Source organism: Natator depressus, chromosome 26 (assembly GCF_965152275.1).
Source record: "Natator depressus isolate rNatDep1 chromosome 26, rNatDep2.hap1, whole genome shotgun sequence".
Lineage (NCBI taxonomy): Eukaryota > Metazoa > Chordata > Testudines > Cheloniidae > Natator > Natator depressus.
In genome coordinates, this window is record NC_134259.1 from 11,849,214 (window position 1) to 11,867,853 (window position 18,640).

An 18,640-nucleotide genomic window follows, 5' to 3' on the forward strand; every position below is an offset into this window, starting at 1 on the left:
AAGTGTCTACTTTTTATTTTTAAAAATAAATCTCACGGCACCTATCCCAAGCTCTAGATTTTCATGTAAGCAGATGCCTGTTGTATGCAGATGCTGGAGAGACAGTTCCCTGATCTAGGGTGCTCAAAGGCATTGAGTTATTGTTAGAGAAGGCACAAGTTGTGATCTGGGTCCCAGTTTCAAACACCCCATAGTTCTCGGGTGCTTGGCTTGGGCGTGGGGGTGTTGTTTGAATCCTTACAAAGATGGGTTGGTGGGGGGCTGTCCAGTGCTTGCTAGATAATGACCTAACCAGCTTGGCAGCTCCTCCTTATAACATGAGTGTAAGTAATTAGGGCGTAACCAGAGTGTTACAGTCTGGGCAAAGCTTTTGCTTCCTAGCTTGCTGAGGAGGATAAAATGGGATTGACAGGAGGGTGTCCTTGAGAATCTGGCACCTGTTTCTCCCTCCTTTCCTTGCTGACCAGCCACCTTCCTTACAAGGCCTGCCCGCCCCAGGAGTGAGAGATCCAACTCTGATCTCTCGCAAGGGAGTGCACGGCCTCTACCTCTAACTCTGGTGTCCCATGGGGCATCGCACCGCCCTTACTGCTAAGAGATTGAGCTCGTTCAAGTTTAAACTCTCTTCATCGTGGCAGCTTGGGATCTCTTGTGGAAGGATGATTTTGGATGAGATTTTTTTAAAGACATTATCCCCTGGGATCTGATCTTGGCAAGTTATTAGTTTCCCAGGAGTGCAAGATATTTTAAACAGGAGATTTAGGGCAGGGGGTAGAAGAGGCAGCTTTACAGAAATGAGCTCTGATTTTGTTTTTCCAACCCCCCCCCCCGCATTTCTTGCAAAGTCAACCTCATAATCGTTCCAGCAAAGCTATCGTTACTGCTGAACGCCCTTCAGATTCGGATAGTAAGCTGTCTTTTCAGCAGAAGACCTCACGGAAGACACTAACTGATCCGGTGTCATTGGAATACTAATTAACTGCATATTTTTGTTTCAACTGTAGCCCCTTTATAAAAGCATCACTGGGCACACTGCGGTCCCTAGACACTGTAATCCGTCTGGGGTAGCCAGCTCAGCAGATTTAGTGTATTCAGAAATTAAGGAGTGCTGATAGTGGTCTTTTTTCCCCCTCCCTCTTTCCGTTCCTGCTCTCCCACCCACAGCTCGATATTTAATATAGTAAGCCTGGCGCTTCCACCAGTCATGCTGGCCATTAAACTTACTTGTCCTAAACTCAGCAGTGGCCCACCGTGGTGTCTGGAAAAATAAAGTTGAATGCTTTTTTAAAAAATAGAATTAGCTTCCCATCTCCTTAGGGAGGTGGGTTCAGCTCAGTAACACTTGTGAATCGTTACAGGCTTCCTAAAGCAAATTAATTAAAGGGAGGCCGTACTCCAGAGAAGCTGTGTGTTAAGCTATGCCCGAGGGACCAAGCCAAATCAGGTTGCGTTATCTGAGTCTCTCGCCTGCATTTGTGTTTTGTCTCCGCTAATGGCAACCAAAACAGGGCAGATAAACTCGATTCACTTTCCCTCGCTGCTTGTCATGCTGGCAGATTACACTGCTTTCAAGTAGTAGATGATTTACGCTGCTTTGCATCCCTCTGATGATGAGGGATTTGGACACAGCCTTGAGGTTTAGGGTTGTATATCTATCTTATGTTGTTTTCTGCCTCCCTCTGCCACATCGCCATAGGATCTGACTAGCTCACAATCTTAGGTTACGTCTACACTTGAAGCTGGGGGGTGTGATTCCCAGCTCGAGCGGACCTGCTCACACTAGTTGTCATCAAATAGTAGCCTAGCCATGCTAGCATGGGCTGTGGCAAGCGGTGGCACCTAACCGTGTCGAGTACAAACCCACCTGGACCCTATGGGGAAGAACCTGACTCCTGCTCTCCGCCTGGCTCTTGCTAACTTTGCTTTATATTAGCAAGGCTTGACCACTACTTTAGTTCAGGCCTCACAACAGGCCTCTGGTACAGAGCCTTATGTGTTAAGCTCTCTTTCTAGTACAGTGCTCTTACTCCCATTTCCCTGTTGGCCACGGGGCTTTGTGCCGGTTTTATCCCAGTGTAGATGAGAGGAGAATGGAGCCCCGTCTTTACAAAGTTTGCCCAAGCGCGTGGCAACGGTCCTGGGATGCTTCAGAGGCATCTTTCCATTCTGTCCCTCTGTGATCACTGTCTGTCCTATTTACACTTCAGAATCCTTCCTTCAGAAAAGCCCTGCTTTGAAACCAGTCCCCTGGGGTTGAATTACTTGGCATGGAGATGGAGCGACTCTCCTGAGGTCACACAGCAAGGCAGTGGAAGAGTCAGGAACTGCATCTGGTCTCCTGGCTCAATTCCTCTGCTCTAACTAAGACCAGGCTGCTCCAGCCTCAAAAACAGCATTGCTGTCTGCTCTGTGTGGACACGGAAGATCTCATAACTCCTCTGTATGAGCTATTTGTCTCACAGGCCACAGTTCCCCAACTACCTTGTGCAACTTGCGGATGAGGCAACAATGGGCCACAGCCACCACAGAGCTGCTTGCATTTTAGCTGGTTGAAGGGGTCCCTGGATGTAGGGTCAGATTCATCCCTGAGGGGGTAATTTTCACCCCCTCCACCCAAGGGGATAGCTGTGCTGAGGGTAGGGATTCCCTCATGGCGGGCAGGCATTGGCAGTATGGCCATCACTCTTCCTTGAGAGAAACTTCAAGTTCTGTTCAGGGCTGTGTCAGGGGGGTCTGGCCAGGAGAGAGGCTCACTCAGCCCTTTTCCTGACTGTGCCTTATTTCTGCAGTGGAGCTGGCTGCCTGTGTCTGCCCGAGCAGGGATTGCAGGACGATTGCACTGTACGGAGAGATTTCAGCAAATCAGTAAAGTGCATGAAACCACTATTGCTTATTGTTAAAAGCAGCCAAGTACCCTAGCATATCTGGCCCATGTAAATAGGCAGTCATTTCATAGCTCCATTTTAAGTGTGTGTGTGTGTGTGTGTGTGTGTGTGTGTGTGTGAATAAGACAGAGGCCTCTAACACGATATTCTTCTCTCTTTGCGCCTGCAGAGAATGGAGACTTCTTGGCCTTGGATCTTGGCGGCACGAACTTCCGTGTGCTGAGAGTGAAGGTGTCTGATAACGGCCTGCGGAAGGTAGAAATGGAGAATCAGATCTATGCCATTCCAGAGGATCTCATGCGTGGGAGTGGGGTACAGGTAGGTTTAATATTCCTGCCCCTCCCCCCCCACCGCACCCTTTATTCCTGAACACACTTTCTCGCTGGCTCACCCAGCCTGCTATGTCTTCCTGACGTGATTCTCCTGGGTATTCGAGAAGGAAACAACCCATGCTCCGATGCGACAGCCATCGGGGCTGGGTAAGTGCAAAAGGCCAAGGCTTTTAAAAGCAACTAATAATTTTCAGGTACCTTGGGCCTTGCCTTCACTAGTGAAGTTGGGTTTTTAACACCCATTACCCTAGTGTAGACAGGCCAGTTTGTGTTTTAACATGTGGTAGCTGGCAGGTATCTACACTAGGGTTCACAACTAACGTGTTCAGACTACAACTTGCCGTCTCTCCACTAGGGATTTCTAATGAGTGTTAAACGCACCTTTTTTCCTAGTGTCAACATGTCTGCCATTGGATGCCCAATTTGAGACCCCATAACAGGGCCTTGTTTTCAGAAGGCAGGTCCGCAGCACTTTCTGAAAATTAAGCCCCTTAAAGGGTGTTTCATGTTGAGTATACAAAACTGCCAGTCACTAAAAATCTTGGCCCCAGAGAGGGTGGTACTCTGGTCTGCCTTGAGAAGATGCCAGCATTGAAAGGACAGGAGTAAAGCACAGCGCATGTAGCTCTAACTCCCCTCTGATTCCATCCTCCCGCAACTGTGCCTAATCCCAGTTTAAATCTTACATAAAAGGCCCCCCTGCGCGGCCACCGCCCATCAGTTCACATGTCATCTTGCAGCATCATATTTGCCCTCGGGAGTTGCAGGCACCATGCAGTGGAAAGATGCTCCTCTGCTTGGTCAGAAGTAATCATCAATAGTCACTTTCTTGTCCAGGGAAATCTCTCTCGCTGTCCACGTGAGGGGGTGACACCCAGCGGATGCTGTGATGACACGTGCTCAGAGAGCATCCTCTGCAGCTTTCTATGAGGCTTGTGCTCTCTGGATAGAGGAGGGCGGGATGGAGCAAGAAAATTTTAGTGTCATTGCAAGATGCTGACATGGTGGGGATTAAAGTTGTTAGGAGTCAGCACACCTGGGTTCCATTGTCACCTCTCCCACCAACCTGCTAGTCCCTTCCCTGCTCTGTGCCTCAGTTTCTCCCTTTGACTTGTGAGTCTAATGATGCCCACCATTCTCTCTGCATCTCAAAGCACTTTAATAAAGAGTTGTGTAAGTGTAAAGTACAGAGGCAGGCAGTTGATGAAACACGTTGTCCGACTGTCTCCTAACCCTTTCGTTGGGCTGTTGATTTTGGCTCAGAATAAATACAAATGGAATAAAATAACAGTGTGCATTGTATGGGAGAAAATAGAGTTTGACACAAAATAAATGCAAACAGAATAAGATAATAGTAAATGACTGTTAAGGGGATGTTGTGTGTGAGTCCTAGGGAATATAGTTTTAAAACTGTAATCCAGTCATCCCCTCCGCCCCACCCTCTTTGCTTTATACCACTTGAAGACAAACTGGTGTAATCTGTCTGTCCAGCTGTCTTCGCTTTTCTCATTAAAGCCTTGTGCGCAGAAGGCGCTTTAAAGTGCCTTGCAGAGAGATGTTAATGCTTTAAATGAGATTCGTCACTACCCGGGGTTTACAGTCTGGCAAAGGGGGCGGGGGGAAATGCCTGGAATAAACAGCTGAGGGAACTGGAGTTCTGTGCTCTGTTCTCTGCTGAAAACTTAGAAGAAGGAAACTAACGGATGTTGAGGATCGATCCACGGTCAGCTTGGGTGATGCAGCAGGCAGAGCCTTGTCTGTGTTGGGAATTTATCTCCATTCTAGCCACCCACTGGGCCCCATGTGCAGATAGACAAATTTGCGCCCTGGCATTGACCCCTGCTTGACACCTGAGTTCGATGCACCAGTACAAACCTGCTGCTTATTGCCGTTTACCTTGTCTATGCTAGGGGTTTGCCCTGGTGGGCGGCTACTGCTTAACAGAGCTACCCTGCAAATCTTTGGTGAGGACATAACTAAATCTCAGTTGCATTTATTATGTTAACATATCTCTGTGAAAATTCATTGCAAATCTTCAGTGCAATCAAGGTCTAAAGAACCAAGGAAGAGAGGTTTTTTCTTTATCAAAGTACTGGACCATCCTGAACTGTCATGGGGAATCCTAATATTTTGCTCTCTCTAATACCCTAGATTCCAAGACCTCAAAGCACATGACAAAAAATTAGGTAGTTCCATCTACCCGCGCTATAACAGGGGGCAAACTGAAGTGCAGAGAGGTGAAGTGATTTGTCAAAACTTGCAAAGAGTCACCAGCAGAACTAAGAAGAGAACCCAGGAGTCCTGAATCCCAAATCTCCTGCTTTAACCACGAGATCAAATTCCTTTCCCAAAAGTTGTGTCTGTCTCTGAAAATCTTCCGGGCTGATACAGAGAAGACATGCTTAAGGATTTATTTTAAACTAAGCAAACTACACCTAGACACCATGGTAATGGGCAACTTATAAGTGAGTCTTAATAATAACTGTTTGGATTTTTATTACAATGTGGTCTGTAAAGTCCCAGAATACCAAACCAGTTACAATCAGGAATACAGGTGCAGTACAGGGAATGCTTAACGTGCCTGTGAAAGTTTCCTCCAGTATTATGGGTAAGGCTTACAGGTAGTGGCCAAAAGTTTCCTTTTGTGGGGAGGGTTACTCTCTAATAGCTGAATTGCTTGAATAAAGGAGAGAGACATTGGCAAACGAAACACAGTCAATGGCACCCAGTGTAATGTAGGATCCAGCGCGTTCAGTTGTGAAATGATCCTGACTTGACTTTGTGTTGATCCATTCCAATGGGTGCTGGATTGGGTCTTTACGCTGAATAGACAGATTAGGGCGACTCAGGGTCTGAGCAGTCTAACGGGTGGTGATCTCTGTTCTACAGCTCTTTGATCATATTGCCGAATGCCTGGCTAACTTCATGGAAAAGCTGAACATGAAGGACAAGAAGCTGCCCCTGGGATTCACCTTCTCTTTTCCTTGCCACCAAACCAAACTGGATGAGGTAAGTGAAGCTTTTACCTTCTCTGGCTTGTAAGCCATAATAGATTGACCTGCAGGCTGAGGCCTGGGCTGCTACCAGCCACCAGGCGAGGCAAAAGGGAAGAGTAGCTAGGTTTTAATCACACCATATGATTTTAGCCTGGTCTGCACATGGAAGTTGCGTCAATTTGACTTAAATTGATTTTTTTAAACCGATTTAGTTAAACTGGTGCCAAGCAGTGTGGACTTTGGCTTGCTTCGGTTTAGTTTACATCTGTTCCCTTAAACCGGCAAAGACCTTAAGCGTGTCTTCATACACTATGGACGCATCTTCACGAGGAAGAAAGGTGCGTTAGGTACGATACGGTACTTAACATGAAGTAAAATCTGAACAAACTGCCCTGTCTTCATGTGGGTTGTATCTCTTGCTAGTTACCACGTGTTAGCTAACTTGAGGTAAGGAAATGCCTCTTTTGCATGCTGACACATGGAACTTCAACTCTTTGGTGGTTATTACTGATCTGTTTCTACGGCACCATTAACGTGCAAGGCATTTTACTGACAAGTAACCAAGAAGAGTTGCTGCCTTGAGGCATTTACGCTCCAAATTGGGGAAATAAGATAATGAGATATGACAAGAAACCATTAGGAGAAGGTGGGGAAAGGACAAGAAACAAAGGGGGAGGGTAAAATTGCTCTTGAGGGCAGCCAAGCTTGCAAAGGGAGTGTTATTTATAAGGCTCCTAGCTGATTATATTTTGGGATTGTTTTTGTGAATAACACCAGCTGTGTGCTGGGACGCTGGCTGAGAAGAGGATTTTAGAGGAAGGATTGGATGGCCGATGAGGGCAGCTGTTTATCACATAAGTTGAGAGAGGCTGTTAGTGGCAGAGGGGGCAGGGTGGAGACAGATCTGGAGCTCCAGCTACAGAAAGGAGAGACAAAGGTAACACTGAGGACTGAGATGGGAGCAGGGCAGGTGGAAAAGGAACTGAATGCAGGCACTGGATGGGGGGAAGGTGTGCAGCGTAAGGTAAAGCAGCTCCAAATGCCCCAGGACATGTGTCTCCTCACTACATGCAAACAGGCATGTCAAGCTCCGCATCATTCATGGTGCACCATGCTCCTCTTCCCACTGAAGTCATTGGCAATGCTTCTGCCAGCGAGCGGGGGCAGGCACTCCTGCAGGGATTGATGTGCTGTCAGCTGTACTTAGCCATTGACTTGTTACATGAAGGGACTCCGGTGACCTGATGGACTGTCTGTGGCATTGGGTTCCCAAGGTGAAATTTGTTCGTTTAGCGCCCTCTGGATGCAAGCGGGTCATTTCACTTGTCATGTACCCTCTCCTCTGGTACCTAGCATCCTTGTGTGGGTCTCGTTTTCTACCCGTTCCCTGCCATTATAACTGGAAAGCTAAAAATTCTACTCAACTCTCAGAAATGTAGCCATCTGGGTATTTTTCTATCCCTTTGGCACATCCTCCATGTGCAGCGAATACTCCATCGTAAAGGCACCCACATGCTGCATAAGTTTCTATTCACTTTTCTTCCCTTTATACTGCTCTCTTGGGGAAAGCAGGGTGATCTAGTGGAAAGCCGTGGGGTGAGGCATCAGGAAATCTTGGTTCTATTCCTGGTTCAGAAACTGACTCATTGGGTGGCCTGGGGCAAGGTACTTCTGTCTTTTTTTTTTAATGAGTTTCCCTGCCAAGATACTCACAAAGACTCCATTTCACAGATGGTGAGTTAGACTAGATGACCCTTGTGGTCCCTTCTAACCCTATGATTCTAAAGCGCCTTGGGACCTAGGGAAGAAAAGCTCTGTATAAGAGAGAACGGAAGATGTCTCTGAAACCCTTTCAGAGTGGGAGCTAATCAAATTCCACGGCTGTACGGCCAAGATATTCCTGCTATTATTAGTATCTCTTAAACCTACTAATCATAGTAAAAGTCCCAGGTGCAAAGTGCCTTCTGCTGCTCAGGGCAGATTATTAGATTTGTTTGGAAAACCTCAAGCACCAAAGACTGTTTTTAATCAGAAGTCGTATGACACCCTGAGCTCTTTGGGAAGCATCCTCGTAAACTTGACTCTGTAGAATCTGGTCAGCCTTACCCTGTGTTTCGCATTTCTAATGCTGGTGGAAGTAAATGTCTAATTCCCCATCCCATCCGTATTTTGATGGCATTTCCAGAAATCTGGGCCTTGCTGAGACTCAAGGCAGGTTAACACGTAAAACGCTGCAGCGAAGATGCTGCTATGCCTACAGGATTGCTTGTCACGTCAGTGTCATTAATCCATCTCCCGTTGACATAACGCTGTCTACACCAGGTCTGTATAACTTGCATCGCTCTGGGGTGCAGATTTTTCATATCCCTGAGCGAGGTAGTTATACCGATGTAAGCTTATAGTGTAGACTCCTTGCCAGTGTAACCATATTGATGTAGGTTTCAGAGTAGCAGCCGTGTTAGTCTGTATCCACAAAAAGAAAAGGGGGACTTGTGGCACCTTAGAGACTAACAAATTTATTTGAGCATGAGCTTTCGTGAGTCTCTAAGGTGCCACAAGTCCTCCTTTTCATATTGATGTAGTTACACAGTCATAACCTACACACACGACAGTGCTGCAACCCATCCCAGGAACCTATTGCAGTAAGTTGCATCTGTGGAAACCCTTGTCTTTTATATCAGTGCAGCTGATCTACAGTGGAGAAGGGTTTTTATGTTTGGTTGTTTTTTTTTGTTGTTTGTTTGGTTTTTTGCAAAAATCCCCAGGGTAGCGATAGGGCCTTAGTGAAAGACAGCTGAAGACTCCAGGTTTGATAATATGGTGTTCTGATTTCTTTTCGTAGAGTATCCTTGTTACATGGACTAAAGGGTTCAAATCCAGCGGCGTGGAGGGGAAAGACGTGGTTGCCATGATACGTAAAGCCATCAAGAAACGAGGGGTAAGCATTACCCGTGTGCTGAACTCCCAGGTTGTTGGGAATCAGCTGCTCCGCCCTGGGCACTCTATTCGGCTTTGGAACAGAAGAAAGAGAATATGTATAAACCCTGGTCTTGATCTAGCTTACAGCCCTCCACGCAGGAGGGAAGGTATTGTATTTCAAGGTGTTCGCATAGACTGGGTTCCTCCAGGTTGGGAAAAGCAGTGGCTGTACTTGGCTTCAGACCCGACACATTCAAGGATTGTCAGTCGGATTGATGCACGCTTCATCTGGAAACCAGTGCAAGACAGCTGTGCTCTTTTTTTTAAAAAAAAAAAACCTGAACAAACTTCCTCTTTTTTTAAAAATCAGATTAGATTCTGTTGGTTGAGGATTACAGCAAACCTCGTGCTTCCTCATGCTCGTGTTCTGCTCTTTTCTTATGTTGTTCTCCTGCAGGGTGCATTATCAGCTGTGAAAGTGGGTGTACTCAAAGAACTATTTCAGCGCTGAATTCACCCCTGCTCTGAATTGCATATTGTTGGTGTACCTTCTGATATCACAGTTTTTCTGGCATTCGGAAGGACTGGAGATAGGGAGAAAAACAAATGTAGTAACCTCTGCCTCCATTTCCCCATCTTTCCCTGTAAAGCCTTAAACGGCTTGAGATCTGGCTATGCCTCTCTTCCTTGTACATTACCAACTCCTCAGCTGACTGCTTGAGCTGATAGCCCTGTGACTAAAACAGGAAGTAGGGATGTTGGTCAGGAGTCTTTCAGGAGGGGTCGATTCCTCCAGAATTGCTCCCATTGCAAGAGCCTGGATTTCTTAGTCTGGATCTGCCAGAGCCTAGATTTATTAACACAGCACCAATCAACACGAATTCCTCCTAAATTTTGGGGCAGGAGAGGGCTGTGGACTGGCTGGATGTGAAGTTACTTCCATGAGCATGATGACATTGTCTGTATGGTTTATTGCACCTGTTGGAAGTTTTCCTTCGTGTATCATAACTTTTAGTCTTCTAAAAAACACGAAGAGTCAGGGACAGGTGGTTAATAGAAGTCTAGATAAATCCATCTGTAACATGGCTACTTAGCTACCCTTCTCAAGGGGGTGTTGAGATCCTTAATGAATGTTTGTGCAGTGCGTTGACGTTGAATAGCACTATAAAAGGAACAATTTTTACTAAAGATAGGCAGCCTATTAATGTTCTTCCATCACTGAATCTGTGCTGATGCACGTTTAGCCCCACTTGAGCCATGGTTTTCAAAAGGAGCTAGTGATTTCGAGTGCTGACCTTGAGATGCCTTAAGAAGGAGCTGATGATAAGTGCTGAGCCACCTGCCCTGTGAACATCTTCCCCTTCATGGTGTCTCCAGCTGAGCACTGAGAAATCGAGCGAGCCAAAATAATTAGTCCCAGCTGATAATCCTGGCCCAAATGAGGCTGAATATTTGTGGGCACGGATCCCAAATCTTGGCCTTGGAGCCTCACTCTATCCTCTAGAGTAACGATTTCCCCAACCCCCACAATCAATTTTAGTAATGAGGGAACGGGAAGTTTTGGTCAAACTTGACTTGATGTCTCTCCCCTTTGCCTGTTTCAGGACTTCGACATTGACGTGGTCGCTGTGGTGAATGACACCGTAGGGACGATGATGACCTGCGGCTATGATGATCACAACTGCGAAGTTGGGCTCATTGTTGGTAAGACGCAGTGTAACCTTGATGGGAAATAGATCCCGTCCAACTATTTGATGTCTCTTTGAGATTACAAGTTTGACTGAGGAAAGTAATAGCGATGATGGAATATTCGAAGACTTCCGTAAGTTGTTCGACTTAGTACCATGCAACGTTTTGATTAAGACGCTAGAACGGTACAAAATGAACGTAGCATGCATGAAATATTGGCTTAACTGACAGATCTCCAAATAGAACTGTCAATGGGGAATCATCACTGAGTGTTTCTACTAGGGGTGTCACAGGGATCAGTTCTTGGTCCTACGCTATGGAACATTTTTATGAATGACCTGGAAGAAAACATAATATCACTGACAAAGTTTACAGACAACCCAAAGACGGGGAGTGGTAAATAATGAAGAGGAGAGGGCTCTGATACAGAGCCAGCTGGATCGCATGATAAGCTGGTCTCAGGCAAAGAAGATGCATTTCAGTATGGCCAAGTGTAAATGTGTGCATCTAAGAACAAACAATTTAGGCCATGCTTATAGGATGGGTAGGAGCTGTATGTGGGAAGCAGTGATGAAGACCCCATCACTCCCTCTCCCAGGTGACTGACTTGTGATCTGTTTGGCACAGGTACCGGTACCAATGCGTGCTACATGGAGGAGATGCGTCACATTGACTTGGTGGAAGGTGACGAAGGGCGGATGTGCATAAACATGGAATGGGGAGCCTTCGGAGATGACGGCGTGCTGAATGACATCAGGACAGAGTTCGACCGTGAGATCGACATGGGTTCGCTCAATCCAGGGAAACAACTGTAAGCAGATTCCTGGCTTTGGCTCAGTTGTGGGGGGTGGTTTATTTTGTATTGTTTGTCCTTCTATTGTGATTGTTTTGGTGTGAGGAGGAGGTCATATATGTTAACTGGGTTACAGGACCCTACCGGATGCAGGGTAGACCAATGCAAACTAGGACTGTAGCACAAATTTGGGATGGTATTTCTCCATGAACCACCAAGAGCAACCCCGTCATCAGCTTTGCTTCATCTTCTAATGAATGGAATAACAGCTACTTCTGGATTTCCCATTCAATATAGTGATCTTCACCCGAAGGCAAACAGCATCACCTAGCGTTCATACATCAGTGCAACCAACAGATATCAAACTCAGTGACTGAGAGATTGATTTTTAAATTAGAGGTGGACCCAGTCCATAAAACTTGGATCTGAGCTTCCTCCAAGATGCAGAAATAGTTTGGTTCTGGTTCAGGTTTACCTCTAATTGCAATGGACGGGAGAGGAAGTCACCTGAAGGCTTGATTTTTTTTTTTTTTTAATCTATGTACTGTATATGTTAAGCATTTACAGTTGCATTTCTTTCTGTGTGCACAGTTCAGTCCAGCTATTATCAAGGCAGCTCAAACCTTGCCCACAGGAGAAGTTCTAGCATGTACTTTAGCAATTTCCCCAGGATTCTGCAGACCATACAGACTCACCCACTGCAGGATAAGATGGGAGAAGTGGGGTATATTTCCAAAGGGCAGATAGGCACTCAACTCCCATGTGCATCTTGGAAAATCTCTCGCAGTGTTTCTAGCTGTTTTAGTTTGAAGGCCAGAATCCTCCGTCAAGCGTGTGCTCATCGTTACATTGGAACCTTGATGTTACTGTGGTTTAACCAAAACTCTGGGAGACATGACGAATGGCCGTGTCCATAGGGTTGTAGGGTGATGGTTTGAAAAATAGACCAAGCCTTAGACACACTTAAAACTTAGACTGACCTAGCAACATCACTCAGGGAGATGAAAAATTCACACCCCTGAGCGCCAGCCTAACTCCCAGTGAATTTGTGACTAAGTCAATGGAAGAGTGCTGCGTTGACTAGCTACCGCCCCTCGGCGATTACCTATGCTGACGGGAAAACCTCTCCATTGCTGTAGGAAGTGTCTACACTGTGGTGCTATACTGCCATAGCAGTGTCATGGTAGCACCCGTGCCGTAGACCTGGCCTGTAAGCGATTTCAGAGCCTAATCCTACTGACTTTCAATGCTGCGTAGCGCTTCTAAAGACTGTATCCTCAGGCCGTGTTTACTCTACAAGCGTCTGCCAGCAGAGCTGTGTTGGTCAGGGGTGCTGAAGAGGTGTGATCCCAGGCTGACGGAGCTGGGCTGGGAAAAGCTGTACTTATTTTGTCCTCGGGTGGGGAGGCTGGAAAATGTTATACCAGTGATTATACTAATATAAGCTGCGTCCACACTAGGAGCGCTGGGCTGGTATAGTATGCAGGTACAGCTACGCCAGCAAAGCCCTTTCTGTGTGTAGATCCTGCCTCAGGCACTGTGGCTCCACTCCTGCAGAACTCCCACGCTCCCTGGGGCTAAAGCAAAGCTCCTACAAAGCACAGATGTTTCTCCAGACTAGAGCTCCCCAGTCTTTTTATTGAAGGTTTTGAAATGTCCCCCAGTGATTTTAAGCAAAATCTGGGTGTATCTGTATTGGGCTGCTATCTGAGATCATAGAACCATAGAACTGGAAGGGACCTCGAGAGGTCATCTAGTCCAGTCCCCTGCACTCGTGGCAGGACTAAGTATTATCTAGACCATCCCTGAAAGGTGTTTGTCCAACCTGCTCTTAAAAATCCCCAATGATTCCACAACCTCCCTGGACAATTTATTCCAGTGCTGAACCACCCTGACAGCTAGGAGGTTTTTCCTAATGTCCAACCTAAACCTCCCTTACTGCAATTTAAGTCATTGCTTCTTGTCCTATCCTCAGAGGTTAAGAAAAACAATTTTTCTTCCTCCTCTTTGTAACAACCTTTTACATACTTGAAAACTGTTATCATGTCCCCTCTCAGTCTTCTCTTTTCTAGACTAAACAACCCAGTTTGTTTAATCTTCCCTCAGAGGTCCTGTTTCCTAGACCTTAAATAATTTTTGTTGCCCCTCTCTGTACTTTCTCCAATGTGTCCACATCCTTCCTCTTAAAGTGACAGTGTAGAATGGCTTGCACAGTGGACTGAACCTTGTGCTTAACTTCTCTTCAGGTTTGAAAAGATGATCAGCGGCATGTACATGGGAGAGTTGGTCAGGCTCATCTTGGTGAAGATGGCCAAGGAGGAGCTGCTATTCGGTGGAAGGCTCACCCCAAGCTTGCTCACCACAGGACACTTCGAGACTGGATTTGTGTCTGCTATTGAAAAGTAAGTAAGAAAGAGCCTGAGCAAATGGTTCCATCCTCAGTGAACCCCCAACAGTGGAGGGGAGGCCACCCCCTCTTCAAGACCTGTGCTCTTGGGAAGGGAAAGGTCTGTCAAGGCAACGGTGAGCGACCTGTTGTGTAGACACCAAGTAGAAAGCGAGCAGGTTAGCCCCCCGCTCCTGCTCTGTGTGATGTGATCACTTAAGAGATAGAACTGTAGAAATGTTGGGCTGGAAGAGACCTTGAGAGCTCATCGAGTCCAGTCCTCTGCGCTGAGGCACGGCCAAGTAAACCTAGACCATCCTGGACAGGGTTTTGTCCAAGTTGTTCTTAAAAACTTCCAGTGATGGGGATTCCACAGCCTCCCTTGGAAACCTATTCCAGAGCTTAACTTCCCTAAGAGTTATCAAGTTTTTCATACTATCTAATTTAAATCTCCCATTGCTGTAGATTAAACCATTTATTTCTTTTCCTATTTTCAGTGGAGATCACTGTCGTCTTTATAACAGCCCTTAATATATTTCAAGTCTGTTATCGTGCCCCCACCCACCCCCTCTCAAGTCTTCCTTTCTCAAGACTAAACATGCCCAGGTTTTTAACCTTTCCTCCTCGGTCTGGTTTGAAAACCTTTGATCATTGTTAGGGCCCTACCAAATTCATGGTCCAAATCCATGCAGATTTGCGCATGCAGTTGGGTTTCTAATGCACACTTCGAAGCAAATTTAACCGTCATGGGATTTTAAAAATCATAAATTTCATGATTTCAGCTATTTAAATCTGAAATTTCAGGGTGTTGTAATTGTAGAGATCCTGACCCAAAAAGGAAGTGTGGGGGTGTCACAAGGTTATTTTGTACGGTGGGGGAGGTGGGGTTTGCAGTACTGCTACCCGGGAGAGCAGGGTAGCAGCTGGAGAGCAGCAGCTGCTGGCTGGGAGCCCAGCTCTGAAGGCAGGGCCGCTGCCAGCAGCAACGCAGAAGTAAGGGTGGCACGGTACAGTTTTGCCACCCTTACTTCTGCTGCTGGCGGGGCGCTGACTTCAGAACCGGGCACCTGGCCAACAGTCGCCGCTCTCCGGTCACCCAGCTCTGAAGGCAGCGCAGAAGTAAGGGTGAAAATACCGCAACCCCCCTAAAATGTCCTTGCAACCCCTTGGCAATCCCTTTTGGGTCAGGACCCCCAATTTGAGAAATGCTGGTCTCCCCTGTGAAATCCGTCGAGTATAGCATAAAAGCACACAAAAGACCAGATTTCACCGGGGGAGACCAGATTTCACGGTCCATGACGCATCTTTCATGGCCTTTAATTTGGTAGCGCCCTAATCATTTTTGTTGATGTCCTCTGGACTCTCTCCATTTATCCACAAGCATCCAGCCGAGTAGAGCGGGACAATTACCTCCAGTCTCTTATAGTTGATTTTCCTGTTAATACACCCCAGAGTGAGGTTAGCCTTTTTCACAACCGCATCATGTTGTTGACTCGTATTCAGTTTGTGATCCACTATAATTGCCAGATCCTTTTCTTCAGTACTACACTTCTTCGGGGTTGTTTTTTTTAATTACTTCATTTGATTTTTTCCTTTCTCAGTGTAGTACTTTGCACATGTCTTTATTGAATTTCACCTCATGGATTTCAGATCAATTCTCCAATTTTGTTAAAGTCATGTGGAATTCTAATTCTGTCCCCCAGAGTGATGACACCAAGTATCTAAAAACGTTATAAGCATACTCGCCACTCCATTATTCAAGTCATTAATGAAAATATTGAAAAGCCCCAAGCCCCTGTGGGAGCCCACTAGTTACATCTTCCCAGTCTGCAAAAAGAACAGGAGTACTTGTGGCACCGTAGAGACTAACAAATTTGTTAGTCTAAGATGCCACAAGTACTCCTGTTCTTTTTGTGGATACGGACTAACACGGCTGCTACTCTGAAACTTCCCAGTCTGACAGCCCACCATTGATAACTGCTCTTTGAGTATGTTTTTTCATCCGGTTGTGAACTCACCTTAAAGTAATTTCATCTAGATCTCATTTCCCAGTTTATGAGAATGTCAAGTGGGACTGTTTCAAAAGCCTTGCTCAAATCAAGATGCATCACACCTACTGCTTCCATCTATCCATTAGGCCAGTAATACTGTCAAGGAAGGAAATGAGGTTGGTTCGGCATGGTTTGTTCTGACAAATCCATGTTGGCTGTTACTTATCACCCTCTTAAGAGTAAAAGCACTGGAACAAATTTACCAAGGGAGGTTGTGGAACCTCCAACACTGGAGGTTTTTAAGAAGAGGTTGGACAAATACCTGTCAGGGATAGTCTAGATAATACTTAGTCCTGCCTCGTTGCTGGGGATTGGACTAGACGACCTATCGAGGTCCCTTCCGGTCCTACATTTTTATGATTTCATTAACCTCCAGGATAAGAGGTGGGACTGGCAGAAACCTTGGGCCTGTAACACGTTGAGTTAACTCAACAGTATCTCAGGCTACTCCACTGAACTCCTTTTTTTGCTCTTCAGGGAGAAGGAAGGGCTACAAAAAGCCCACGAGATCTTGACCAGGCTTGGCCTGGACCCATCTGCAGAAGATTGCATAGCCACCAAGCATATCTGCCAGATCGTCTCCACACGCTCGGCGAACCTCTGTGCTGCTACCCTGGCCGCAGTGCTGCGCCGCATCAAGGAGAACAAAGGAGTTGACAGGCTCCGCTCCACGGTCGGCGTGGATGGCTCGGTGTACAAGAAGCACCCCCAGTAAGCCTGAGGACCTAAGTGAGGCTAGCAATGTGTTTGCGAGGAAGTGGCCCTGGGGGTCATTCTCCAGCTTGATGGGGTTGAAAGCAACCCAAACCCAGAGCACTTAAAGGGCTGTGACTCCCAGTAATGTCCGTGAGAGTCCTGTATGCTGTTCATGGCTGTAAGCGGGTGGGACTCACCCCTGCGGCGCCTCCTGCTGGTGTCCTGGGAATTAGCTCTACTTCCAGCCTTGGAGGGCCCTCTGCAGGCCGGTGTCCCGCTTACGCCGGGCCCCCGTGTCCCTCCCGGTGCCCCTTGCACGCCGGGGTGCTGCCCCCTGGCAGTAACCCCTCACTTGCAGGGTCTCCCTTCCCCGGGGAACCCCAACCCCTATCCTTACCTCGCCTCAGTCGTAGGCTACTGCCAGTCACTAGCTAGCCCCCGCACCCTGGGGCAGATTGCAGTATGAGCCACTCATCACAGAGGCAGCAGGTCCAAACCCAACTTTGCCTGTCTAACCTTGGGCTGTCCCCTGCAACCCCAGTACCTGTTGGGCCTAATACTAGGCCACAGTCTGGGGCTTTCCTGGCTGGAGCTCCCCCAACTCCTCAGGCCCTTCCCCAGCCCTGCTCTAATCTAGGTACTCTGCTTAGGTCCCTGCAGCCAGGTCCCTCCCTCTCAGAAGCTAGAGAGTCTTTTTAGCTTCAGCTCAGCAGCCCCTTTATAGGGTCAGCTGAGTCTGTTTGGCTCCCTATCGGCCCAGCCTAAGGCTCCCAGCCCTGGCCCTCTCCCAGGGCTGGCTTTTAACCCCTTTGGGCTGGGAGCGGGTGACCACCCCGCTACAATGGCCCAAATCAGTAGTGTATCAGTTAAGGCACAAGCAAAATCACTTTTAATAGATTGCATGGTTTGTAACAAGCCTCTAAATTTGTGTTGGAACTTAGAGCATGAGGCCTGGGAATTGGACCCCCGTAGGTTGCAATCTGAGAGGCAGGGTAGTCCAGTGAATAGGGCGCAGGCCTACGAACGTGGAGACCCATGTTCTAATCCCAGCTGTGCTGGGACTCTGTTTTCCCAGCTTTCCTGCCAGTCTGAGGTGCCACCAGTGTTAATGTTTGTAAAAATGCATTGAGTGAAAGGGCTTTACAGGAGGGCATGGAAGACGTTAAAGAGCTGCAGGAAAAGGCCTTCAGAAGCTTGTCCATCAGTGGATAAGATCTTGCAAGGCTACAGACCTAAATGAGGTCTAGCTTTGCGTAAGGCTCAGTGGGGTATAGGCAACAGGGATTGAACCTGGGACCTCTGGATCTAAAAGCATGAGTCTCCCTTAGATGTCAATGTCTATATGCGGGCCAGCCACCAGTAGAGGGGCCTGGAGCACCACGCTCAGTGGGTGACACTCACTTCCCCCTCTGTCTGTGCAGTTTTGCTCGGCGCCTTCAGAAGACTGTGCGGAAGCTGCTGCCAGACTGCGACATCCGATTCGTTCGGTCGGAAGACGGGAGCGGCAAAGGGGCCGCTATGGTCACGGCAGTGGCCTACAGGCTAGCAGCCCAGCAGAAGGCAAGGCAGAAGACCCTGGAAGCCCTGAAGCTGAGCCATGAACAGCTGCTGGAGGTGAAGAATAGGATGAGGATTGAGATGGAGAGGGGACTGAGCAAAGAGTCGCACCCGGACGCCACTGTGAAAATGCTGCCCACTTACGTGTGTGCCACTCCGGATGGAACAGGTAACACCCTGTGTGTGTGAACGCTCCTGTCCCCTGCCGGATAGAACATCAGACTGTCAAGGGGCCAGAACCTGCAATCTGAGCTCCTTTATATTTCAGGGTTTGGATCTGCCTAGTGGGTGGTCTGCCTGGTGGATGCTCGGCCTCCCCCTGGCCCTGACCCCATT

At 47.4% G+C, this 18,640-nt stretch overlaps 1 protein-coding gene across 1 annotated transcript in view; it reads left to right on the forward strand.

Moving 5' to 3' along the window:
• HK2 (hexokinase 2) overlaps nt 1-18,640 on the forward strand; it is a 59,143-nt gene that overhangs the window by 22,513 nt on the left and 17,990 nt on the right. The window contains exons 3-10 of the mRNA XM_074940326.1: nt 3,055-3,203; nt 6,107-6,226; nt 9,056-9,151; nt 10,737-10,836; nt 11,449-11,632; nt 13,861-14,016; nt 16,529-16,762; nt 18,169-18,473. Of these exons, the coding sequence (XP_074796427.1) occupies nt 3,055-3,203; nt 6,107-6,226; nt 9,056-9,151; nt 10,737-10,836; nt 11,449-11,632; nt 13,861-14,016; nt 16,529-16,762; nt 18,169-18,473 (1,344 nt within the window). The remainder of the gene's footprint in view (nt 1-3,054; nt 3,204-6,106; nt 6,227-9,055; nt 9,152-10,736; nt 10,837-11,448; nt 11,633-13,860; nt 14,017-16,528; nt 16,763-18,168; nt 18,474-18,640) is intronic.